This window comes from Phyllobates terribilis, unplaced genomic scaffold, assembly GCF_046119375.1.
Source record: "Phyllobates terribilis strain yellow unplaced genomic scaffold, ASM4611937v1 Scaffold_8__6_contigs__length_399053987, whole genome shotgun sequence".
Lineage (NCBI taxonomy): Eukaryota > Metazoa > Chordata > Amphibia > Anura > Dendrobatidae > Phyllobates > Phyllobates terribilis.
In genome coordinates, this window is record NW_027362768.1 from 139,930,159 (window position 1) to 139,944,076 (window position 13,918).

General features: G+C 42.1%; 1 protein-coding gene across 8 annotated transcripts in view; it reads left to right on the top strand.

Annotated features, from left to right (window-relative positions):
- The window catches only part of ASTN1 (astrotactin 1), a 651,398-nt gene extending 637,808 nt beyond the window's left edge, over positions 1 to 13,590 (top strand). For all 8 annotated transcript variants that reach the window (XM_073643365.1, XM_073643361.1, XM_073643368.1 and 5 more), the window contains 2 exons: positions 4,324 to 4,507; positions 13,277 to 13,590. In XM_073643365.1, coding sequence (XP_073499466.1) covers positions 4,324 to 4,507; positions 13,277 to 13,514 — 422 coding nt within the window. In that variant the 3' untranslated portion in view covers positions 13,515 to 13,590. The remainder of the gene's footprint in view (positions 1 to 4,323; positions 4,508 to 13,276) is intronic.
- The last annotated feature ends 328 nt before the right edge of the window (positions 13,591 to 13,918 follow it).

Here is a 13,918-nt window from a genome sequence, read left to right on the forward strand (position 1 = left end):
AGACATAGCGAATCAAAAGAACTATACTACATTTCTAATTGGAGGTATTTGCTAATATTATTATTATTACACCTACTACATATTGGGATAGGATCTTCGAGATGGGAATACCCCTTTAAAGTCTTGTTTACTGACATTAGAACTTATATACAAGGGATAGCAGGAACAATGCTTGGCTTTTTCTTTTGCACAACACAGAGGCACATTCTTAGCAGTTCCGGGTGGCGGTACTTGTGAGAAAGATGACAGATGCATAACAGGTTACGCTGGGGGCTTCATTTTCCTAGTACAGGGACGCACGGATCAATGTGTTACATTGCGCCACTATACTCTAGCTGCACTCTTGTGTACATTGTAGGGAGCTCTCACTAGCTATCACCTTACTGACATGTCCCTGCCTGGCTGACCCCATATTTCTTCACTGTGGACCTCCAGGTCTGGCTAACACTGCAACCTACTTTAACTCTTCCAGATTGGGTGCCCATCTTGCCTGCTATGAGGAAACTGCTTGTTGAATGACTTTCTCCCTTGCCATTCTGCTGCTTGCACACACACACACAGTGAAGGTAATTCCCCTCTGAGGGTGTCCTTCCTTATCTGCAGCTCACTACCCACTAACTATGAAACCAGGAACTCACACACTTGTCCCTATTACTCCTCCCCATTTATGGGCCGGCCCTACAGTTAACCCTGTCGCCTCTAACTAACAGGAGTTGCAACCTGTAGGGGGATAAAACATGTAATAAAATACAATTTGCACACAACAACAGATGGGTGTTGTTACGCCATCTTCTCCACTTTTACACTGCAGCAAACAATCCCTGATACAACTTTATTGATCAATATTAAATAAGTTAATGTTCTTGTAAGGTGAGAATTTAAAATTAAAAGCGAGGAGATGCTGGTCCCTGAAACACACCCCTATAAAAAGAGAAAGGGTAATACCCAGTTATAATTTAATTCTTAGGAAGATAGAAATTATACAATGTATGGATAAGAAAAGATGATCTTCTGGAATTATTTCATGAAAAATGTAAGTATTTACTAATTTAAAAAAAACTACAAGAAGCAAAATGAAAATATGCCCTGCTGTAAATAAATAAAAAGCAAGTGCATTTAAATAAAATAGGGTTCTTAGTAACACTGTTTTTGATCAAAAATAGTATGAAAGCTATCCCACCAGCGACAAGGTGAACCCATTCGGAATAGAACCTACTCTGTCTAATATTAAAAACCTTACCATGTGTCAAAGTTGATCTCTGTGTGATTAAGGGCAGACCGAGGCTCCGGTCCCAAAATGGGAACACCAGACAAGGGAAGCTTTTAAATGTTTTATCCAGCTCTAGGAAAGGAGGCCACACCCAGGTTTGCACAGTATGCAAAATATACAAAGAAAAAACACAAAATTTGAGCTTGGTTTAAGATGGTATACATGCAGCACATCAATGCATGTTTCACAATGGCCATAAGTCAGAAAAACCTACAAGAAGAAAAATGAAAATATGCCCTGCTGTAAATAAATAAAAAGCAAGTGCATTTAAATAAAATAGGGTTCTTAGTAACACTGTTTTTGATCAAAAATAGTATGAAAGCCATCCATCCCACCAGCGACAAGGTGAACCCATTCGGGATAGAACCTACTCTGTCTAATATTAAAAACCTTACCATGTGTCAAAGTTGATCTCTGTGTGAATAAGGGCAGACTGAGGCTCTGGTCCTAAAGTGGAAACACCAGCCAAGGGAAGCTTTTAAATGTGTTATCCAGCTCTAGGAAGGGAGGCCACACCCAGGTTTGCACAGAATGCAAAATATACAAAGAAAAAATACAAAATTTGAGCTTGGTTTAAGATGGTATACATGCTGCACATATACATATGCCCTTATTCACACTATTTTTATGGCTTCTGGGCTAGTCAGCAGTTAAAAAAAACAATTATGCTCACCTCTTCTTGGCCCTGCCTATACCTGTTCTGCTCTGGCAGCAGAGGTGAAAAAGTATAAGTATAGATGAGTATTAAGCTAGGGTCACACAATACTTTTTTCTCTCATTCGAGAGAATCAGGCCGATTATGCTAATCACAGTCTGATCAGAGTGTAGTCATAGTGTGATCCAATTTTCTTGGATGTGAAGAAGATGGAAAAAAAAATCTCCATCATCTCCGTTCTGTCTGTCCGTGAAAATTGGACTGCACTGAGATGTCATCAGAGTGTAGTTCGATTTTTTTCCATGCAGTCATTGACTTGCATGGCTGAGTGCGATCCGAATATCAGATGCAAATCGTGCATGCTGTGATTTTTTCCTCTGACAGACTCTGTCCAATGAAAAAATAGGACATGTGAACAGAGCCATATAATAACATTGGTCTGAGGGCGATCCAATGTTTTGTCGGATCACACTCGGACTGAAAATACGGCCATGTGCACATTATGAGCCCATAGGCCTTTGGTTTGCTATTGCACCAAGTCTTTGTGGTCCCTACTGACAGACTCCTCGACTGCTGCTGAAATAGCCCCAAACACTAGGGTCATTCTGTTGCTTTTAAACCTCGGATATTACAACATTTGCTATAAAACAGCTTAAATACCCAGACCAAAACTGGTTATGGCTCATGAAATCCCCAAATGCTAAAAAAAAAACATTTCAGAAGCCGAGATCAAATTTCTTTGCATTTGTAATTAATTCAATGTAATAAATTGCTAGAAAGATCTTTGTTTAGTTTCATGACCTCAACTGTTCCATTTTGTGTATTCAGTGTTATTTGTTACAGCAGTTCCTGCAGTTTAGCCTCTTTTGCAAACCAATTAAATATAATTAAGACTAAAGTTAATAAACTGTTAAAGATGACAAAGAAAATGGGTTATTGTTTTGCCTCGGTGCATCTACTGAATATTCTGCATTTTTCAGTTCTGGTATTAAGAAAATAATGAATTTGGGTACCAAACTGTGAGAATTATAGGCTAATGTTAATCAATGTAGACTACAATGTGGTCATTACCATGATGATGAGGTCTCAATAGAGATGAGCAAATCGATTTCATGCAAATTGAATATGTGTAAACAATATTGGGAATAAGTCCAGCAAATTTGAATAATTCGCTATTCAATTTGATTGAGCCACCAAAAATATCCACCTCTATTTTACATAATACAGAAGATTGCATCAAACAGAGAATACTTGTTGGAACCTTCCTGTTTGTTTTTTCCATCTTGTGTTTTGCGGTCACGTGACCATCTGCCTTTATATTCCAGCTCCGCCCTCCTGGCTTTGCTGGACTTCAATGTTGTTTGACTGTTTCTCTAGCCAGGCGCTTCGGTGCCTATCTGTGTCAGTTCGCTTGGTCCTTCTGGGACCTCTAGTACCTTTTTGTCAGTTTGTCTTTTTGTGTTCTGCAACAACTTCTCTGTTTAGGAGGTGTCCCATTTTTGTTCTAGTCCTTAGTTCTTTTAGGGACCCCTCCCCTTATGCTCTAGGTCTTCGTTCTGACTAGCCGAGGACTAAGGCAGGTATGTTCGGAAGGAACAGGCAGCCCGCTACATCGTAGGGATTCAGCTTAGTCTTACTGTAGGGATAGCTTTCCCCTTTCTTTCCTTAGTACTTGTTGCAGATCATAACACTGCCCCAGTCTCTCAATCAGCTCATCTACCCTGGGCATTAGATAAAGGTCAAGGACTAAGGCGGGTCTGTTCGCTAGGAACAGGCAGCCCGCTACATCGTAGGGTTTCAGCTTAGTCTTATTGTAGGGACAGTTTCCCCCTATCTTTCCTAAGTACATGTTGCAGATCATAACAATACTCACGTGACCTCTTGCACAATCAGTCGAGCATCACCATAATGCTTGGAGCTATCATATCACATGGTATAGCACAGCCAATCAAGAGGGACTATCATAGTATGTATAAAAGCTGAAGCAGGGAATGCAGCAGCCATTATACAATGAATCTGGATAGTGAGAGGATGCCACAGCTCAAAGCTTAACCATGAAGATGTGTACAGAAAGCTAAAAAACTGTGGACAAATTAGACAGTGTGTGACAGTACCATCCGTTTATGTTGAGCTTACATTGACACTACTAAGGCCTCCTTCAGACATCCGAGAATCATGGTCCTAGGAGTCCTCAGATTGTTATATACACCTTTTCAGGGCATTGGAGGATTTATAGTACTTGCAGTTTGTGGCAAATTGATACACGCAAATCAATTTTTTAGGAAAAAAAATAGTTGAAGATGGAGAATTTGAATTAGATACCCTCAACTCTCACTCTCAAAAATACACCCTGTTTTAGGTTGTGTTAATGTTACTGTTCTTTTTTTTCAATATTTAGAGGTTGCTGATAAGATCTACAACCTTTTCAATGGCTACACCAGCGGTAAAGAACAGCAAACAGCATACAACACCTTGCTAGAACTGGGGTCCCCCAGTCTACACCGTGTACGATTCCACTACAACCAGCACTTTCAAAGTTTTGGAGAGTTTACATGGCGTTGTGAGGATGAACTGGGGCCCAGGTATTCTTTTCATTAAATTAAAAGCTTGTTTGTGTGGATGTACTATAATATCTTGAGGTTTTTAAAGAGTGAGTGGTTTCTATTCTGTTTTTATGGAGGAGGAATGGGCTTAAAAGAAGCAGTTCCCATCAATATCACCTGTTTTATGCAGGAAGTAGGCCAAGCAGGAAATTTGTGGGGTGCAGCTTTAGCCAATAGCAACAGAGCAGGAAGTGATGTCAGACAGGGGTCATCATTTTGGAAAATTCTGCTGTACAGTGTGTTAACATGCAGCACTAGTTACAGTATTATTTCATGTGGTGTTAAAGCTTAACTTTCCCATGAAACCTGTAGAAAAGCACAGCCTTGCTGCCTTCAACACACGCTACAAGGTAAAACTGCTTTTGATTAACATACTAATCTAGAATGTAAAAGAACTGTCCTGATTCTCATACTCTGTAACTTGCCATCCAATCTTTTTGAGTGGGCACTTCCTCTTCATTGGCATTCTGCAAGCGCTATAGCTGAATGAACTTCCTTTCCTTCACTTCCTGCCATGTGTTATACCTTTCATTGGCCTTCCCTGAATTGAAAACCCACCAATCTGTTATAACAATATACAGACTGACAGACAGAAGAGCAGGAGCAGAGGAAAGGCTCCTGTCTTCCATCTCAGTGTCTCTGCTGCCTGGGATGGATTACACTTGGCAACAAACAGTAGAGAGAAGGGGAACATCTAATGGCTGGCACTCTTATGGGTAAAACTACACCTTTTTTAAATTAAGTGTCTATTTAACACATTATCTATCAAAATAGATCAAGTTGTCTGAAAGTATAGACACCATTTAAGGACTTATATTGTATCAAGTGACTTGAAAGAACTAAAGATGTCATACATAAAATCACTCTAAAAGGTCCATTTTAGCAATTAAGAAAAAAAAATGGCCAGAGTTTTACTTAGTTTTCTAGTTCAGTCTCTATTGTCTTAAAGGGGTTTCCCACGAACAAAGTTAATTTTAATCAACATTTTAATCAATAGATCTTTGAATGATAATAATTTCCACAATTGGATGTGTTTAAAAAAAATGTTCCTGTGCTGAGATAATCTTATACATGTGCCCCTGCTGGGTACTGTGTAATGGCTGTGTCTGACCGTGCAGGAACATGGACTGATCATACCACATCTCCTGGGCAGGGGAGGAGGCCAAAGAGAGTATACTGACATTACAGCAGGGGATCGCAAATGATTCTTTCTTTCTGGTAAAACATTGTTTAAAAACAGGCAGTGAAATGTTTTTCCTTACAAAAAGAATCATTTGCAATCCCATGCTGTAATATCTGTATACTCTTTTGCTTTCTCCCCTGCCCAGGAGATGTGGCATGGTCAGACTATGTTCCTGTACGGTCAGACACAGCCAATACACAGTACATACCACATTTATAAGATTATCTCAGCACAGGAACATTTTTTATTACATCCAATTGTAGAACTTATTTTTATTCCAAGATCTATTCATTTAAATGTACTTTGTTTGGGGGGAAAAGCCCTTTAAATAGAATTTGATAGAAAATAAGTGAAATTCTCCAAAGGGTCAATTGTTAACGAGTAGTGTTGAGCCACCCTCGTAGTGTTCGGGTTCGGTTCGGTTCGTCGAACACCGGGATGTTCGAGGAACTGTTCGTCGAACTGTTCGTCGAACACCTTAGAACACCGTCGAACACCGTTAAAACCAATGGCAGGCAAACAAAAACACATAGGAACACATAGAAAACACCTTCAAAGGTGTCCAAAAGCTGACAAACTGCTCAGAAGACGCTTTCTTTAAAAAAGCCGGCCGGCAATTCAGCAGCGGCATACACCGGTACCCGACAATTTAGACATGAAGGAATAGAGCATCACACATAGATTAGATAGATAGAAACATGTCAGTCACATATATATGAAGTACAGTGACAGTGTTGCTTACTGTACTTGTCATTTAGTGTAAAGGATTTATTAAAAAATATAATAGTGTTTTCGTGCACCGTCTCTTTAAAAAAGCCGGCCGGCAATTCAGCAGCGGTACCCGACAATTTATAACAGACAGAATAGAGCTTCACACATAGATTAGATAGATAGAAACATGTCAGTCACATATATATGAAGTACTGTGACAGTGTTGGTTACTGTACTTGTCATTTACTGCAAAGGATTTATTAAAAAAAATAATAGTGTTTTCATGCACCGTCTCTTTAAAAAAGCCGGCCGGCAATTCAGCATCTGTACCCGACAATTTATAACAGACAGAATAGAGCTTCACACATAGATTGGATAGATAGAAACATGTCAGTCACATATATAATAAGTACAGTGACAGTGTTGGTTACTGTACTTGTCATTTAGTATTAAAATAAAGGATTTATTATTAAAAAAAATTGGCGTGGGGTTCCCCGTAATTTTAGTCTCTAGCGGAGGTTAAGCAGACAGCTGGGGCAGATGTTTGAAGCCTGGGAAGGGGGTAATACCCACGGAGCTTCCCAGGCTACTAATATCAGCCCCCAGCTGAATACCTAGCCTTTACTAGCTATTAAAATGGAGGACCCCCCCCAAAAAAATGACGTGGGGTCCCCCCTAATTTAATAGCTAGCAAAGGCTAGGCAGACAGCTGGGGGCTGATATTAATAGCCCAGGAAGGGAGCCATGAATATTGGCCCCCTCCCAGGCTACAAACACCAGCCGTCAGCCGCCCCAGAAATGGCGCATCCATAGGATGCGCCAATTCTGGCACTTAGCCTCGCTCTTCCACGCTGCCCTGGTGCGGTGGCAGGGGGTAATAGGGTTGGGGTTGATGTCAGCTTATAATGCCAGCTGACATCAAGCCCAGGTTAGTAATGGAGAGGCGTCTATAAGACACCCCCATTACTAACCCCATAGTCAAAGTTAAAAAAAAAACACAAACACTCAGAATAAAGTCCTTTAATTGAAATAAAGACACAATTCTTTATTGTTCTAAATTAAACCATACTTACCATCACGCCCATTCCAGCTGAAGCCAACGATCTCCTGCAATAAAAGAAAAATAATAAAGCAACCTCATCCTTACCTTTCCATGGTTCCCAGGACAGCTTCAGCTCTGCTACATTGAGATAACAGGCTGGACCGCAGCAGAACGCTGCCATCCAGCCTGTCATCCCGCAGACACTGAGAAGCGCAGGCATGCTTGCGCTCCTCAGTGTCTGACTGTGACGGCATCCAGATGAGCCGACAATGAACTCGGCTCACCTCATGTACGTCACTGACAGCGTGGGAAAATTCTCCTGCACTCAGCGCTTCAGCGTGAGAATTTTCCCACGCTGTCAGTGACGTGCATGAGGTGAGCCGAGTTCATTGGACATGACCTCGGCTCATCTGGATGCCGTCACAGCCAGACACTGAGTAGCGCAAGCATGCCTGCGCTTCTCAGTGTCTGCGGGATGACAGGCTGGATGGCAGCGTTCTGCTGCGGTCCAGCCTGTCATCTCGATGTAGCAGAGCTGAAGCTGTCGTGGGAGCCATGGAAAGGTAAGGATGATGTTGCTTTATTATTTTACTTTTATTGCAGGAGATCATTGGCTTCAGCTGGAATGGGCGTGGCGGTAAGTATGGTTTAATTTAGAACAATAAAGAATTGTGTGTTTATTTCAATTAAAGGACTTTTTTCTGGGTGTTTGTGTTTTTTTTAAATACTTTACTAGAAATTCATGGTGGTCATGTCTAATATTGGCGTGACCCCATGAATTTCGGGCTTAGGGCCAGCTGATAATGCCAAGCTGGCCTTAACCCCTTTATTACCCAGTGAGCCACCGCACCAGGGCCCTGGATGAGTTGGGTACAGCGCCAGAAGATGGCGCTTCTATGAACGCGCCATTTTCCGGGGCGGCTGCGGACTGCAATTTGCAGCGGGTGGGGCCCAGAAAGCTTGGGCCTCCCTGCGCTGCAGATTCCAGCCCCCAGCTGCCTAGTTGTACCTGGCTGGACACAAAAATAGGGCGAAGCTCCACGTATTTTTTTTTTAAATTCATGAAATTCATGGAATAATTAAGAAAAAAAGGGCTTCCCTATATTGTTGTGTCCGGCTAGGTACAAATAGGCAGCTGGTGGTTGGGAGCAGCCCGTTCCTGCCTGCTGCACCTGACTGGACACAAATATAGGGCGAAGCCCAACATCAATTTTTTTTTCATTATTTCATGAATTTCCTGAAATAATTTAAAAAAAATTGATGTGGGGCTTCGCCCTATATTTGTGTCCAGTCAGTTACAGCAGGCAGGAACGGGCTGCCCCCAACCACCAGCTGCCTATTTGTACCTGGCCAGACACAACAATATAGGGAAGCCCTTTTTTAAAAAAATTATTTCATGAAATAATTTAAAAAAAATTGACGTGGGGCTTCGCACTATATTTGTGTCCAGCCAGGTACAGCAGGCAGGGACGGGCTGCCCCCAACCACCAGCTGCCTATTTGTACCTGGTTGGACACAACAATATAGGGAAGCCCTTTTTTTCTTAATTATTCCATGAATTTCATGAAATAATTAAAAAAAAAAATGCGTGGGGCTTCGCCCTATTTTTGTGCCCAGCCAGGTACAACTAGGCAGCTGGGAGCTGGAATCCGCAGCGCAGGGAGGCCCAAGCTTTCTGGGCCCCACCCGCTGCAAATTGCAGTCCGCAGCCGCCCCAGAAAATGGCGCATTCATAGAAGCGCCATCTTCTGGCGCTGTACCCAACTCATCCAGGGCCCTGGTGCGGTGGCTCACTGGGTAATAAAGGGGTTAAGGCCAGCTTGGCATTATCAGCTGGCCCTAAGCCCGAAATTCATGGGGTCACGCCAATATTAGACATGACCACCATGAATTTCTAGTAAAGTATTTAAAAAAACACAACACCCAGAATAAAGTCCTTTAATTGAAATAAACACACAATTCTTTATTGTTCTAAATTAAACCATACTTACCGTCACGGCCATTCCAGCTGAAGCCAATGTCTTCTGCAATAAAAGTAAAATAATTAAGCAACCTCATCCTTACCTTTCCATGGTTCCCACGACAGCTTCAGCTCTGCTACATCGAGATGACAGGCTGGACCGCAGCAGAAAGCTGCCATCCAGCCTGTCATCCCGCGGACACTCAGAAGCGCAGGCATGCTTGCGCTCCTCAGTGTCTCGCTGTGACGGCATAAAGATGAGACAAGCTCATGTCCAATGAACTCGGCGCACCTCATGCACGTCACTGACAGCGTGGGAGAATTCTCCTGCACTCAGCATTTCAGCGTGAAAATTCTCCCACGCTGTCAGTGACGTACATGAGGTCAGCTGAGTTCATTGGACATGAATGAGCTCACCTCATGCACGTCACTGACAGCGTGGGAAAATTCTCACGCTGAAGCGCTGAGTGCAGGAGAATTTTCCCACGCTGTCAGTGACGTGCATGAGGTGAGCTCATTCATGTCCAATGATCTCAGCTCACCTCATGCACGTCACTGACAGCGTGGGAAAATTCTCCTGCACTCAGCGCTACAGCGTGAGAATTCTCCCACGCTGTCAGTGACGTGCATGAGGTGAGCTCATTCATGTCCAATGAACTCAGCTGACCTCATGCACGTCACTGACAGCGTGGGAGAATTCTCACGCTGAAGTGCTGAGTGCAGGAGAATTCTCCCACGCTGTCAGTGACGTGCATGAGGTGCGCCGAGTTCATTGGACATGAACTCGTCTCATCTTTATGCCGTCACAGCCAGACACTGCAGAGCGCAAGCATGCCTGCGCTTCTCAGTGTCTGCGGGATGACAGGCTGGATGGCAGCGTTCTGCTGCGTTCCAGCCTGTTATCTCGATGTAGCAGAGCTGAAGCTGTCGTGGGAACCATGGAAAGGTAAGGATGAGGTTGCTTTATTATTTTTCTTTTATTGCAGGAGATCGTTGGCTTCAGCTGGAATGGGCGTGACGGTAAGTATGGTTCAATTTAGAACAATAAAGGAATGTGTCTTTATTTCAATTAAAGGACTTTATTCTGGGTGTTTGTGTTTTCTTTTAACTTTGACTATGGGGTTAGTAATGGGGGTGTCTTATAGACGCCTCTCCATTACTAACCTGGGCTTGATGTCAGCTGGCATTATAAGCTGACATCAACCCCAACCCTATTACCCCCTGCCACCGCACCAGGGCAGCGTGGAAGAGCGAGGCTAAGTGCCAGAATTGGCGCATCCTGTGGATGCGCCATTTCTGGGGCGGCTGACGGCTGGTGTTTCTAGCCTGGGAGGGGGCCAATATTCATGGCTCCCTTCCTGGGCTATTAATATCAGCCCCCAGCTGTCTGCCTAGCCTTTGCTAGCTATTAAATTAGGGAGGACCCCACGTCATTTTTTTGGGGGGGGTCCTCCATTTTAATAACTAGTAAAGGCTAGGTATTCAGCTGGGGGCTGATATTAGTAGCCTGGGAAGCTCCGTGGGTATTACCCCCTTCCCAGGCTTCAAACATCTGCCCCAGCTGTCTGCTTAACCTCCGCTAGAGACTAAAATTACGGGGAACCCCACGCCAATTTTTTTTAATAATAAATCCTTTATTTTAATACTAAATGACAAGTACAGTAACCAACACTGTCACTGTACTTATTATATATGTGACTGACATGTTTCTATCTATCTAATCTATGTGTGAAGCTCTATTCTGTCTGTTATAAATTGTCGGGTACAGATGCTGAATTGCCGGCTGGCTTTTTTAAAGAGACGGTGCATGAAAACACTATTATTTTTTTTAATAAATCCTTTGCAGTAAATGACAAGTACAGTAAGCAACACTGTCACAGTACTTCATATATATGTGACTGACATGTTTCTATCTACCTAATCTATGTGTGATTCTCTATTCTTTCTGTTATAAATTGTCGGGTACAGATGCTGAATTGCCGGCCGGCTTTTTTAAAGAGACGGTGCATGAAAACACTATTATTTTTTTTAATAAATCCTTTGCAGTAAATGACAAGTACAGTAAGCAACACTGTCACAGTACTTCATATATATGTGACTGACATGTTTCTATCTATCTAATCTATGTGTGAAGCTCTATTCTGTCTGTTATAAATTGTCGGGTACCGCTGCTGAATTGCCGGCCGGCTTTTTTAAAGAGACGGTGCACGAAAACACTATTATATTTTTTAATAAATCCTTTACACTAAATGACAAGTACAGTAAGCAACACTGTCACTGTACTTCGTATATATGTGGCTGACATGTTTCTGTCTATCTAATCTATGTGTGATTCTCTATTCCTTCTATTCTAAATTGTCGGGTACAGATGCTGAATTGCCAGCCGTTTTTTTTAAAGAGACAGTGCATGAAAACACTATTATTTTTTTTGATAAATCCTTTACACTAAATGACAAGTACAGTAAGCAACACTGTCACTGTGCTTCTTATATGTGTGACTGACATGTTTCTATCTATCTAATCTATGTGTGAAGCTCTATTCTTTCGGTTCTAAATTGTCGGGTACCGGTGTATGCCGCTGCTGAATTGCCGGCTTTTCATGTTTCACTGTGAGCACTGTTCCCATCGATTTGGGCAATCACTGTAATGCCACAACCACCATGGCTGTGGCATTACAGTGAGTGGCAGACAATCCCTGCATGATTGGTGCTCTAAATAGCGCCAGACATGCAGGACACGCTTTTGGTGCACGAACAGTTATCGAACATAACCTCGAACAGCCGAATTTTTTGCAAATCGTTCGGGTTCGTCGAACAACTCGAACACCACCCAAAACAGCTCGAATTTGAGATTGGCGAACAGTTCTAGTCGAACACCGCTCATCTCTATTAACGAGTCCACCAGCAGCTAATTTCTAGTTAATAGTAAATAGCATTTGTGTAATTATTACATGTTGTAGTGCTCTGAGTGTTTCTTTTTACTATTGTGATGACTGTATTATAATTTCCACAATACATACTTAAATGTGCAAGTGGATATTGTCCTTGTGAATGTGTCTGTATTCTACAGTTATATTAGATTCATACTTACATGCTGTCATTGATTGTATGTGTTGCTCACTGCTTTCTAAAGGGTAATGTTTCTCCTTGTGGAGAGTAACAGGTCAAGTCTGACATGTCAGAGTGAGGAGACTTATAAGCCATGCATGCTCCTCTGGGGAATTAAATAGGCAAATTGCCTCTTCAGAAAGGAAGAGGACTAGAACTCTAGTGCCACCCATTGGAAGTAGCAATCCTAAAAGTCAATATTGACTTTTAGGATTGCTACATCTAATGGGTGGCACTAGAGTTCTAGTCCTCTTCCTCTCTGAAGGGGCAATTTGCATATATTGCTCACTGCTTAAAAGAGATCAAACATTTGAAAAAAATAGCAACAAATGTAATATCATGACAAAATAAGCTATATTCAGCTCTTCTTCCACCTGGTAATCTAGTAGAGAAGCTCTAATAGTCATTTCGGTCTTTGTTTACAAGTGACCAACACGTGACCGCTGCAGTCAGTCAGTTGGCTCATAACACCATAGCTCTCAACATTGAGTAGCAAGGCCACTAGTACATCATGTGATTGCTGCAGACACTGATTGGTTGCATCTGTCGTGTGCTGGTTTCTTTGCAAAGACTGAGAGCATTCCTAGAGCTTATACTCTGAATCACCAGAAGAAAGAAGTGAGTATAGCAAATTTATGCATCATGTATGTTTGTATCATGCAAATTCACCTATGTTGTCCAAAAATAAATGTGGAATGTACTGTAAAAATAAATATTTTTTTCATACTTCTTCCTCCTTGTATAGGAAAGCTGGCCTAGTATTATCTCAGTTAGAAGCTTTGAGTCCTCGATGCAGCTATCTCCTAGGCGAGCCAAGGATCAGCCTTCGGCGTTCTTCACTGCGCTACTTAGCCTGCCGCTACAGTGAACCTAAACCCATTGCAGTGAACTGGACTGAACTGAGTAGAGACCTGAGGAAGAACTGTGAGGAACAAATACTTATAGTACTGAGCAATGACTATGGAGACAGCAAAGACAACTAAAAGTCACTGGTGCCTCTTCTAGTACCAGGACTCAGGAACAGATTGTGCTTAATATAAAAGCAAGCTGAATTCATAACTGTACAAAAAAAAAGACTTGTTGATTAACTAGTCCTGTGTTGAGTTCTGGTCGTACAACAGAAATTAAACTGGACAACATATATGACTGCCACTTGTTAGTTTCTGGATGTATGAACATGGCAAGAGACGTCATGACCTTCTCAGTCATAGTGCACTAAACCGAAAGTGTACAAAAGTGTAATACCGGAATCCTAAACCCCCAGATGTATATCATGTAATGTCCTACAGTATTGCATCCAATGTTATGGACATAAATACCTAAATGGTTGCAACAATAACCAACTCAGGCTGTATGTCATGAAGATGTTTACCCCATTATGCCATAA